This window comes from Talpa europaea (assembly GCF_964194135.1).
Source record: "Talpa europaea genome assembly, chromosome: 2".
Classification (NCBI taxonomy): domain Eukaryota; kingdom Metazoa; phylum Chordata; class Mammalia; order Eulipotyphla; family Talpidae; genus Talpa; species Talpa europaea.
In genome coordinates this window covers 27483809-27497603 of record NC_140068.1, presented here as the reverse complement: position 1 = coordinate 27497603, position 13795 = coordinate 27483809, and the positions used below count along the sequence as shown (strand labels likewise).

At 34.5% G+C, this 13795-nt stretch overlaps 1 protein-coding gene across 2 annotated transcripts in view; it reads left to right on the top strand.

The window, feature by feature from the left end:
• The window catches only part of LAMA2 (laminin subunit alpha 2), a gene marked incomplete at both ends in the record, with an annotated part of 514626 nt that overhangs the window by 313648 nt on the left and 187183 nt on the right, over positions 1-13795 (top strand). For both annotated transcript variants that reach the window (XM_084228925.1, XM_084228924.1), the window contains 2 exons: positions 3980-4107; positions 12744-12830. In XM_084228925.1, coding sequence (XP_084085051.1) covers positions 3980-4107; positions 12744-12830 — 215 coding nt within the window. The remainder of the gene's footprint in view (positions 1-3979; positions 4108-12743; positions 12831-13795) is intronic.

Below are 13795 nucleotides of genomic sequence, written 5' to 3'. Positions count from 1 at the left end.
GATTGACAGGCTGAAATCAGCTCAATAGGCCCTGCAATTCAATTACTAGCTTTAGGACCTTAGACACTCGAGTCAAGGAGTGAGTGGAGAGAGATCTTTGGACTGTTCTAAGGAGAGAGCTGGTCTGCTCCTTCATGTGTGGTCTCCCTGATTAACGATATTAGGAAGTGTTTTTGTTTTTTTTTTCATGTTAGTTGAAGAACTGAATTAGGACCAAATAATCATAATGAAAACATAAGTAATGATGGGTACATATGTACCACGAATATATACAGTTTCTCTACCTCCTATGAATCTACCCAAAATAGATGATGTCAACAACAGGAAATTATTTGTATCACCATGATATGAAAAGTATAAGATATAACCTTTGCAGTGGACATAATTAAGTTCTTACTAAAATGAGGGCATATTGTTAGTTTTTTTTTATTTTAAAATTTCCGCATTTAGCTAAATACAAATGCCATATGTATTGAATAGATTAAAAAATTATAAATACATGCAATGTGTATTCACACTACTCTATGTGTATTCACCCTACTATGTGCTTGCCCCTACTATAATTTAGTGTATACTTTTAAGCAGGAAGAAAAAAAAAAAGCTCTAAAGCATTTTCTTTCCTGCTAAGAAACCTTTGGATTGGAGAATTGAGCAGAATAAACCATTCTGATTAACTCAAGGACATGTTAGTTTTATATTGTCTGACATGGCATGAAGCTTGAAACAACATTTCTCATTTCATTAATCTTGCAGAAACACAATTTGAAACAGTGCCAATTGAAGACGATATCATATTCTCATTTCCCTTTAGAATTAAGGCAGACTCTGTTATCTATATTTCTTAATGTTCACTTTCTCATGTTCATCCCCAAAACCTTTTTTTCTACTGAAAAGCATCTGGGAAAAATCTAAAATGAGAATTCAAAGCTTTTGTTTCAATGTAATTTGGCATCTAGGTTTATTGATGTTCGTTTTGTTTTCTCTTTATAAGATTTGGTTTAATTGCATTGTAGTATAAAGCATGTTAGCCTTAATTTGTAGATCAGTAGATTTTTCTAAATGGCATTTTTATGATACAAAGGCTAAGTGATTTTCATTTTAATTTTACCATAAGTCTTTTAAAACTGACCTTGGGAAAAAACATTGAGTTTCAACACATTACTAACATGCAATAGGAAATATTCCACCCCAAACTGATAAAGATTAGTTTTATTAAATCTAGAAATCAAAAATGAAGATATCATGACACCAAACTTAAAATTTTTCTGATAGTAATATTTTCTGATAGTAATATTTTTCATTAGGATTAAATCCAATTTTCTTTTTGCAAGATTGGATGGAACAATGGAACAACTTTTGTTGTTCCATTTGATTATGATATTTCTAAGAATGGAAGCCTGTTTTCTTTTTAGAATAGATGTCTCATCTATTCTATGTCTCATCTATTCAGCTTTGTTTGGGGAGCGAGAGGAGAAAAACAGTGATTATCTAAATCCTCATACCAATAAAACCTAATTTATTGAATATGTTCATGGAGAAGAAGAAGAGGGAATCTGAGGGACCAGTATTTTCACTTTGGAAAACTGTTTTTCTTTATATTAGAGCATTTATGAAATTTACAGATAAACCTGTTTTTAGTTTTGTTTGACTTTGAAATCTTTTTAAAAATTAATTACAATACATTCTTGACACCAGATCAAAATTTAGATGTTTGTTAGTGGGTGGACTTATATGAAAAGGTCATTTTAACTCAAATATCCATGGGAAGTGGCCCAGGAGGCATTCAAAGACACACTGGGAGACTGCATACTTGCTCCTTCATGTGATCTTGTGATAGTGATGTGCACAGACATTTGGAAAACACTTTTGCTGTAGGGAGTCCATAAAATTTACCAGTCCATCAGAAGGAACCTTTCCTCATTTTCAATTGGGTTTTCATTATGTTATTGTCTAGTGTTGTTTTATAGTTTCAATTGTAAAAATACTTGACTTTTAAGATAAGTTTTATTTCATTTAAGTGAAATACGACCTTAAAAAATGTAAAATATGTCTACATGTTCTCTTTAACAGTAAAGAAAAACACAGCCTCTCAGTTGTCTGAGATTTACAGTTGAGTTTTAGAAATACCACTTTCAACATGGTTAAGGCATAATCTATTTTATGACCTTACTTTGTAAAACCTGTTAGTCTTTGAAGATATGATTCCGATTGTGTCCATATGACAAGCATGCAAAGACTGTTACAATAAAAATACAAGTCTTTAAAAATAGCCAACCTTATCTAACTTGAAAGTCAAAAGAAACTAATATAAGTAAATAAAAATGGATAATCATTCTTCAGATTGATCCATGTTTTAAACAATCCATTCCAATATGCTGTATTTAGACAACTGTTGATTGTGAAGTTAACTTTTATGCTATCTTTGAAAAGAGGTTGGTAAATCAATTTGAAAGAGAATTTAAAATAAGTTAAAGAAACAGCTATTTGCAAGTATCACCAGATATTGAAGAATTACCTATTTACTTCTAGTTGATCAAACTGTCATGGTATTTTCAAGCTTGAAAACTGTGTATCTGGTTTTAGCTCCCTCATTTTACAAAATGTATAAGAAGTTCAGAGTTAAATAATTAGATTTTAATATAGATGTTCTTTACTCAATAAATTTCACACCCTCCATAACATTTAAACTATATTTTAAATTATGTATATATTTGTTTGCTCTTTATGAAATTCAGTTATCAAATCTAATTGAAATCCGGTGTCTTTAAAAATAAATAATAATTCAGAAGATTCATTAAATCACACTGGCTATACCAACTGTCATTTAGATTAATACATTTTTACTTTACACTTAAATCAAATTGATATTTTAACTCCCTCTACATATTTTGTTGTTAATAAAAATCAAGGTTTTGCACCCTTAAGCTATTTTGAACTCTTTCAACATAACAAAAACTTAAAATTTTATGTGCTTGCAAAATTAAGAATGTATTTAAGTCATAATGAACTCATATTGAATGAATTTGAAAATCATTGGATGCAATTTATTAAAACATTAGAGACTAAAGATGTTATGTCCACATAATGCCAAAAGAAATTATCAAATTGTGCTTTGAGAACTTTATAGACAATCCCATTGCTTGATTACCTGCATCATTCAACTTTATAGTTATATTGATGAATTTTGTGAGCACAGCTTGAATTGATGAATGTAATTTAATTGATATGAAATAAGATATACATGATTTTGTTTTATTTCTTTATTTTGTAAATGGTATTGGTTCAAACATACTAATTGGAAGAAAAATAGAGTTTTAAAAAAGAAAAAGATTTTATTTTAAAAATGTCTGAGGAAAGTTGTTATTTGCTTAAGGGTTCATTGAACAATGATATATGTCTAATTTTTTATAATATTCTTACTGTTTAATTATGAGTAAAGGTCTCCTTCATATATGCTGCATATTAGCACATTGACAAATCATCAAAACCCACTATGGTCCAAATTAATCTCTGAGATAAGAGGAGGATAGTCCCAGAGGATTTGTAAGATTAGCCAAGTTTTTCATTAAAACAGTAGGTTAAGCTAACAATTGATTTTTACCTAGAATCAGTTACACTTTCCATTAAACATAAATTATTAGAGCTCTAAGACCACACACATACCCATATACACCAAATCACGTGTATTTCCTTTAGAAAAAAATAAGAACTGAAAAAAGGAAACTAGATTTGCATAATGAAAAATCATACTGGATTTAAGTTATCTTTCTCCAAGCATACACATGCTGAACTAGCATATAGTTTTAAGCTAAATATTAAATTAGCTTCCAATGCTATTACCAAGCTGTAAAAATGACTTTAACATGGAAAATTATTCTTCTTGCATGGGGACAGACTAATGACTCTGTAGACCTATTTTTGGTAACATTTTGATACTTGAGACCAAAATAATCAACTCTGATGTGCATTTCTCCCTCAGAACTGTAAAGATCACACAGGTGGCTTATACTGCAATAGATGTCTTCCTGGTTTCTATGGTGATCCTACTAAAGGAACCTCTGAAGATTGTCAGCCATGTGCCTGTCCACTCAATATCCCATCTAATAAGTAAGTAACAAACTTGCCTTTTTAATTAGTTTAGCCTCCCAATCAGCAAGTGCATTTTTTATATGGTATGTACTTTTTCTCTTGTCATACATAAATAACTAATACATGTGTGAATGTCTTGAGAAGGTAATATGAGCCCTTGTAAATATAAAACATGTAAGGTTATGGCAATTTGTTCTCTTGAATGTTTTAATTTTTTAGCTGTAGATTTAGTGATTTAATACCTAAGGGACAGAAATGAAATTGAAAATTCTAAATCATTTCCAAAGAACATATTTTATACAGACATAAACATGTGCACATGTGCCCACATATATGCACATGCACCTGTCCCTTTACTATAATAAAAAATGCTAATGTAAATGCTCATTTGAATCTCAGTTCACAATATTTACTTGTGAATCTTCAGCAAGTCACAAGTTTATTGACTTTTATTTAATTTAATTAATTTATTTATTTAGCATAGAAGAAACTGGGGTATAGGTCAGAGGTGCGGTGGGTAAAAGGATTCACCAGAAACAGAGTGAGGAACAAAACAGGCAGATTGACTGAAATACACTGCTGAGGGGAGCAGCAGGCGAGTCAGGAGAGGTCTGCTGCGCCATGCAGGCAGCTCCCTGGCCAGGGATTGAACTTGTGCTGCAGAGGCTGTGGACAGCTTCATAGGTTGTGTCTTTAACCCCTTGTGCAACCAGGGAGGCCCAATTCTCGAACAACTTGTCTCCCTTAGAATTATTCACCATAATCACTAGAGAAAGAAGATAAAGAACTAATATTTAATGAAAGCAGGAAACTAGAATGAAAGCAGAACACCAAATTCTAGGCATAGGGTCAAAAATTTTATTGGTTAATATTATTTTATCATCAAAACAAACCCAGTAATATGGGTATTATTATCTCCATTTAATAGATTAAGAAAAAAGGGAACCTAGCATTATGGTACCAATTCTACAACTAAAATTCCTTGATTTGCAGGGTGAGTTCGATACTTTCTAGTTGTATGACTCTAAAGAAGTTACTTAAACTGCCTGTGTCTCAGTTCTTCATCATTAATTGTGGTAATAGGACTTTCATGAAACTGTTGTGAGAATTACATAAATTAAAAAATATAAAGCATATAAAACAGTGATTGGACATGGTGGGCCCAATGCAAGGACTGATAATTATTACATAGCTTGCTCAGGTCATAGAACACTAAAGTATTAGGGTTGAAATTTTAAAACTCATGTGCTTTCCAGTCCTCCATAGTCTATATCGAGGACTTCTTTTAAAAGGATACTTCACTGTATTTTACATGATAACAAAAAATTTAAGTGGGGAAATTGGATAAAATGTATGTTAGTAATCAGAACTTTTCCAGAGTTTAGAGCTTCTGCATGGATAGGCAAAAAACTGAAGATCCTCTGGCAACCCAGGGTGTCAGAGAAGAAAGTAAAAGGAAAATCTGTCAATCAATAGTGAGACAAGGAGAGCAAAATTAATTTCCTTCACAATTAATGATTAGCCAGACCTAGATTGCCCATAATATGACACAAATCTTGCTCTCTGATATTGAAAGTTCAGGTCATACAATGGAGGACCTACCAATTTACTATGACTGAATAGAATTCTCCAGGATTCTATTCATTGAAACTCATTGTTCTACATGAACTTTTGCTGAGGAAAGCAAAGTGTTCACATCTGGCCACTCATTTGCTTTACACTCCTTATCATAGAAAATAACACAGACCTAGGCACAGCTGGCAATCCTACAGAGCTGGCCATTTGTAATATTGTGTAAATCCAAGCCCAATATATGTTTAGAAATATGTAATGGATGGAATATGTATACCTGGTGAATTTATCTGCATATCTGACTGTTACTGTACATGTGCAAGAGCCAAGGAGGGAGAGAACCTTGTTTGGGTAATTTTAAACACTGAAGGCTCATCCCGCCCTGTTTTTCTGTACTTTCACTTTAATAATTGTTTCTAATTGTGTACCTGAAAGAAAAAAGAAAGTCAGCAAGTATTATCATATCATCCATCAGTTCCAAAGGGACTGAAACCCCAGTGTCCTATAATGGTACTTCCTAAAGAATATGTATTCCGGGCCTCCCCAGTGGCACAGCAGTTGAGCGCTGGGTTGCGAAGCTGCCCGCAGCCTCTACAGCGCTGGTTCGATCCCCGGCTGCTCCCTGGCCACTGGAGGAGGGTCCCACATGGCACGCAGACCTCTCCTGCCGCCCGCTGCTCCCCTCAGCAGTGTACTTCGGTCCTTCTGCCTGCTCTGCTCCCCGCTCTGGCTCTGGTGAATTCTCTCACCCTCCTGCGCTTCTGACTGTACCCACTGCATGTATAAACAAACAAGCAAACAAATAAATAAATAAATAAAACATGCCTCTATTAAAAAAAAAAAAGAAAGAAAAAACTTAAAAAAAAAAAGAATATGTATTCCATCTACTTTATCAGCCTAATAATAACACTATCAGTAACACCAAATATTTAAAGATCTTTCAGTTTTCACGGTGCTTTCATTTACATTAAATAATAAATGTATCCGTAGAAGTAGAATTGGAAATAGAGTAGTAAACGATTTTAACTTCCATCTTTAAATACAGCATTTTCATAAGTATAGAAGGAGATAATAATCCACTTTGTTTAGAAGTTCTGGAAGTTTGTGTTTAGAGTCATAAAAATTTAACTTCAAAACAACTTTGAAAATAAATGTCGTTAAACTAAACAATTGTGATGAGAAAATTTTATTTTAATTTAATAGCCTGAATTTTTGTTTTGATCACAAAATAGTAGGACACTTCATGATTTAGGAAAACTCTTCTTTTTTTTTTTTTTAATAGAGGCATGTTTTATTTATTTGTTTGTTTGTTTGTTTTTGTTTATACATGCACTGGGTACAGTCAGAAGCGTGGGAGGGTGAGAGAATCCACCAGAGCCAGAGCGGGGAGCAGAGCAGGCAGAAGGACAGAAGTACACTGCTGAGGGGAGCAGCGGGCGGCTGGAGAGGTCTGCGCGCCATGTGGGACCCTCCTCCGGTGGTCGGGGAGCAGCCGGGGATCGAACTGGTGCCGCAGAGGCCGCGGGCAGCTTCGCAACCCAGCGCTCAACTGCTGCTCCACAGGGGAGGCCCAAAAACTCTTCTTTTAAAAGTCATTATTGTTGTATTCTGAGGAATACATTGAATAGTCACATATAATCCAGAAAATGGCATTTGAATTTTCACAGGTTATTTAGAAAAAAAATGTTAAATGTTGCCGCAGCCTTCATCTCAAAGTGTAAGACTTAGTGGTAGTTTTGCCTTGGTGATTTATCTATTTAATCCATGGTCATAAATCTTATAGATCACAAGCATTTTGGCTCCAAATTTCTTAGATAATATTGCTAAATAAATCAATGTGTAGGGAGATAGAGATAGACTGGTATAATTATTATGATATATGAATAAAGACAGGAATATAATATTTAAATTATATATATATATCAACTTCATCAACTATTTACAGTGTCCACTGTTTGCATAGATTTCTTATCTTGGCGATGTATATATTCTAGCTGTAGATTGTAGTTAGGTAATGAAATTTATCTCTAGAGAAGCAAATAAAAATGTAAATATTTCAAATGTTTTATATTCATTAATTTCTGGCATCACACAGCTTATAAATTAAATATGATATGAAAGCGACACAAGATTATCTGCCCTTGAACACTTACAATGTGTTTGAATAGATATTACTGAAATCATTACAGATTTCATCAGTTTTAAAATAAGTTAGAAATATTCTTGGCACAAGCCTCATCAGAGTACTGGCCCTTAATAAGTTAAATCTACCAGTATCATTGTGAATATTACTTCTGTGTTTGCATCAAAAATGCTAAATTTTAAACTTTTGAAAGGATAGAATATTTCTAAAGCTGTCTTTTGATTGCATTCAGGGGACCACATTGTATTATTGCTGTTAAAATTAGAACTTATTATAGAGAAGTATAAATATTCTAAAACAAAATGTAAATTTAAGGAAATATTCAATGCAACAACAGTCTAGAAGTTTTAGAGTGTGTTAGATAATTTAGAGCCCTTTCTTACATTTTTTATACTCAGATGGGTGATTATGTTCTATCTTTTTAGTCCTGTATGCCAGAAGGGAATATTAATCTGCAGAGAAATTAAATGCTTGATTATGATCATGTAGCTTGCTTGTGGCAGCACCAATATTAGAACCCATATATTATGATTCACTCTCTGGGCTTCTTCCATATGGGACTGCAGAAATTTTAGCAACAAATACAGAGACATTAGAAAGAAGCAAAAAAAAATATTAACAGAACTTCATATTAGATAAGTTGTGAATGTTCATCATGCAAAATGATTCTCTGGCTTGGAATAGAGTCATATTAACTGAAATGTAAAGAACTAGAGCAAAATGAGAAAGTGCAGGTTTAATTGTTTAGTAAAGAACTAGATATCTTAAAATTTAAATATACCAACATATGTTGGCAAAATTTTTGAGGTATTATTCAGTCTCAGTGATAACCTAGGGTGGTACTATGTTAACTGTTTGCTTTCACAAGTTACCAATATGGAGTATTTTATCACACAGATCCCATTATCCTGTTTTACAAAAGGAGAAAGTCAGGTTTGGAGAAATATAGCGTACAAAGGTACAGAAAATAACACAATTCTAATTACAAAATCCAGTTATGGATATTAAATCAGATTTCATTTTATTTGAAGATAATTAAAGAAATATGTGTTTGCTTAATGATTCTTCTGAGAATAAGTAGGACAAAGATCATTGGTCTGCAGGAAGAAAAAACTCCTGGGAAAACTGCAGACATTTATGTGGCCTAAACCATAACCATGAAATAATGAGGTTTCCTTCATTCTCTCCTCTTTCTCTCAGTTCTCTATTCTTTTGGTAATTATGCTCGACATTCTCTTTACCATGCTCCTTAATTTCCTCACCAACACTTGGCAGCTTTTTATACTTGTTTGGTTTCTCTCTCCCAGCCCAAGTATTCCAGAAAACAGTTACTTTAAAGGAGTCCACATTGTATATGCAGTCAATATGCAAACACACAAAAAACCACCCTTATTCCCTAAACCTAATGTGGAAAGTTAATGCTAGGGACTAAAGAATGGTTATTTCATACCACATCACAGTCCTAAGGGGCAACCCAGTGCCCTCGTGCATTAGTTATGAGAACATTCAAAGATATATATCGCTCTGCCACTATCAAATAAACATATTTTTGCTCTACATTTTGTACTTTAATGTACCCTGGATTTTATCTTTTTTTGTGTGTGTTTTTTCTCTTTAAATATTGCATTGTTTTATTTATGATAAGCAGAATCCAATTGTCTGTGGGCAAGGCTAACTTGTATCTCTGTTTATCAATGTCATAAACATACATATTTGTTCACATATATCCATGCATAAATAGTATTTAGAGTTATAAATATCAAATAAGTATAAAAATCTATATTCAGACATTAAGAGGGACTACTTCCATGTGCAGATCCTTATATTTGTTCCAAATAGTAGCTTCTTCTTTTCCCCCTATTTGTGGAATATGCCTGCTGGTCTTGGATCTCTTGTGTCTGCTGTGCATTGGAGTGGATAATCCAGGAAGCAGAAAGAACACTCTCTGTGCTGGTGTAGAGCTGGCCAACTAGAGTTAAATGACATAATCTTGGAATGAATTGAAGTCAACAATGATCTTACAGTTCCCCTTTCTGTCACAGAGCAGTTAATTTCACATTTCGCTAAAATCTGTGTCAAGTTGCTGCATTTGCCAGTCCAAATTCTGTAGAGATTTTGTGTTGAACATATTTATCTCATTCTGATTTTATGTTTGTTCTTGAATACCATCTTCTGCATAGCTGTTACTGCAGTTAGAGCATTAAGAGAGTGAACCCTCATTTTATATTCTTTAAAGAATATTGAAGTACATATACAAATTTTTGAGGTTTATTTAGATGCATTATGGCAAGTAGTTCTATTTCTAAAACTTTAGGTTCACTTAATTCTGATCAGTTTTAGAGAGAAGGAGTTTCAAATTAGAAATCAGAAGCAAGCAACTATAAACCAGAGACACGCTACGGGGGAGGGGAGAAGGGAATAGCATCAAAACAAGGGGTGGTGGGAATTGTATGGGGACTATAACCAAGATAAAAATGCATACATTCTGCAAAAATGAAAAATGATGTAAAAAATACATAAAATTTAAAAAATGAAAAAAAGAAAGAATCAGAAGTTCTAGATCCCATGCTGAATTCTCCTGGAAATTGGCAAGGAATTGAGTAAGGATATTAAGGAGATTATTGAACAAGGAAAATTATGCCTGTGCCTGCCCCAACTAGCTAATAGGATTTTGTGAAAATTCAATATTTTTTTAAAAGCACTCTGAAATGTAAAGAGCTAGTTCAATCTAACATATTATTATAACTTAATTTATTCCTGAAAAAAGTATTGATTTTTGTCAGTGCACACATTTTATTTTACTTCTGTCAGTCTTAACTGATGTATGAGTATATTTAAGAACTAGAAACCTACTTTATAAATAGTTTTAAAATATCAGAGGCCTTGTCATGCATCTTTGACATGACTTATAGTAAACTGATTTAGAACTAAAAAATATAATTGATATGCTTTTCTTTCAATCATTGTGGTCCCACATGGGTAGAAAATCTAAGACTCCTAGTTAGAATCATTTTCTCCGTGGATGATGAGATCATTACAGAATGCCAATTTTAAAGAAGAAATTTGTCAAAATCCAGTCCTTCCTTTTGTGTCTGTAAACATTACCAAATAATGCAATGAGAATGGGTGAAAATCCTGATTCTTTCCCTTTATTAGACATGACTCTTTTTTTTTAAAGATTTATTTATTTATTTGCTTGTTTATTTATTTATTTATACAAGAACCGGGGTACAGGCCAGATGCGTGGGAGGGTGAGAGGGTTCACCAGAGCCAGAGCGGGGAACAGAACAGGCAGACTAACTGAAATATACTGCTGAGGGGAGCAGCAGGCCCTACAGGAGAGGTCTGCTGTGCCATGTGGGACCCTCGCTGGCTGGCCGGGATCGAACCAGCTCTGCAGAGGCTGTGGACAGCTGCACAGCACTGCGTTTAACCACCTGCGCCACCAGGGGAGGCCCCATGACTCTTTTCTTCAATACAATCATACTCCTGCCCAGAAAATCACCCATGGTAAGACCCCTTTACGTCAGGGTGCTCTCAAAGGAGCATTTCCCTCAGAACATACATGGATGTGTCTTTTTTTGTCTGTTCATGGCAACCACCAGAAACCATTAATGGGGAACATTTTATCTGGAAAATAGTTGTAGACTCAAGATACCCCACATTTTCTCTGTTTTACCTCAATAGATGTATTTAGACTTCCCACTGAACTGAGATTTTTAAATGAGATTAAAATGATAGAAGTACTTGGTTCTTTACAGGACTACTATGAGTTAAATCAGTGGAATATTATCCAAAATTAATACCCATCATCTGATGTGCGCATGGGGTAAGAAAGCCACACAAGTGTCAGGAGCAGAAGGAGATCAGGGCTTACAGTTTTTAATTTATTGTTCTCTTTAATTCATTTAGTCATCAAGTAAGCCTCTACTGGATTGTCCTGTCATATAGAATAGAAATTAGATCTATTTAGGGAAAACATAGTGGGAGAAAGATTAATTGGGGCCCTTCCTTTTTAAAATGGTAGAGCAGCAGAACTAAAGAATTTGAAATGGCTGATTGGTTCTTCAGAGAGCACATGTTAGTCTTGGAGAAAGGGTTCAAGCATGAGAGGTGTTTCTCATGAGGCAAAGGAGAACAACCAGAGTTGAACAGGTTGTTGAAGGCTCAAGCTAAGCTAACATGTAATTACTTTCCTGGTTCCTGACTTGGGGTTCAACTCTGTTTGAGTTAGGATACAAACTGGAAATATGTGCAAAATGAGGTAAATTTTGGGACATGTCAGAAGGTTTGAAATGGCAAGGTTGTTTTGTTTTGTTTTGTCCTAAATATTGGCAGAATATTCATGTTTGATCTCTTCTGAAAGACTTTTGGAAGATTTCCATCTGTGTAAACAGCATGCCCATGAATCAAGGACCCTTGTGCTTACACACACACACACACACACACACACACATTCACACGGTAGCAGTGATACTGGAAATAGGACACCACCATCACCACCACTTCCACTATCACATACTGAGTTTTCCAAAATCACTGACAGATTTCTTTGGACTGATCTCTGTTCAAATTCAGTATGATTGGGCTAGAAAGAAAGTACATGAGGCTGTGCTTTGCCAGCCTGGGGAATCCCTACAAAGCGGCTGTATAGTCCCACTTGTTATTGATGATCACGTACCCGGAACAGTCAAAAGTCAGTTAATAACATGTCACAGGGATACTGCTCTCCACTGGGTTATATTCATGTCTGCAGAAATAGCAATGTCATTTCATCCTCAATTGGCCAGACCGTAATCTCTGTCTGTGAGACTGAAATGACCAGCCTGTACCCTCTGTCACAGCAGAACTGGAGAAAGAGAAATGAAAATATGCTGCTAATGACTTTGTATATGTGCTTCTTCCTTGTCCCTGTTGTTCCCCAACAACATCAACATAGCTTTAGCCCGACGTGCCATTTAGACCGCAGTCTTGGATTCATCTGTGATAAATGCCCTGTCGGGTACACAGGACCACGCTGTGAGAGGTAAGCACGTACTACACTGTCTTTCAAAATGATTTCTGTCTTGGGAGTTATGAAACCACAGGCATTATTATCCTTCCCACTACCCCAGAAAAGCTGCCACACTTGTGAGGTGAAATAGTCTCTCACCACATTTGTCAAACAAATGCATTATATTTTTATAGTTTATTTATTCTCTAGAAATTGCTCTATAAATCTGCATTCACTCAGAGAATATTTGATTAATGTTTTAATCTTAAAGGTTAAGCATTAACCTACAATCTTTCTAGAAAGTATTGCTCAAGTGGAAAGTCATGTACTTTAAGATTTATCTTACTGTCTACCTTGGCACCATTTATTTTTCATAATTAGCTTTCTGTCCTTAAAATGTGGTTTAAATGTATAGTTCATAGTTCAGTGAGTGGTCCATAATTTATCTTAAATATATTTGAATATAGAAACAAAATGTAATTTATTTTTATATACTCTTCTAATAACTCCTAAGTCAGTGTTTTAATTCCACTTGATCTTACTAGGTTGCTTTGTAGTGGAACTCTACATATTATTTTTTGTAATGTGTGTTGTTTTTTTCCTCCTGAAATCTTTTTGATGAAAAAAGTGTTTTCTGTATTTCAATCTCAGTATAAAAGGTACAAACTACCCCTGATATCATTGACAAAAATAGTAACATCTCTCTGGTTTTAGTACTGAAAATAGTCCCTTTTTCTGCCATCACGGTGGGGGGAGGGAAAAAGAGGCAGAGGAAATGACCTGCTTTTACCCATCATTACCAGAGCTGACCTCACAGGGTCTATTTCTGCCTATCTTTTCCTGGCCTCTTGGCAGCCCTAACCCCTGTTTCAATCAGGGTGCATGAAGTTAATGAAGCAGCAGCCAATCACCATCACCCAGAGAGAATTTAGCTAGCAGCTAGCAGTGTGGGGACAAAGTGCCAGTGTCAGTTCTTAATAGCAACAAGTACTGTGTGT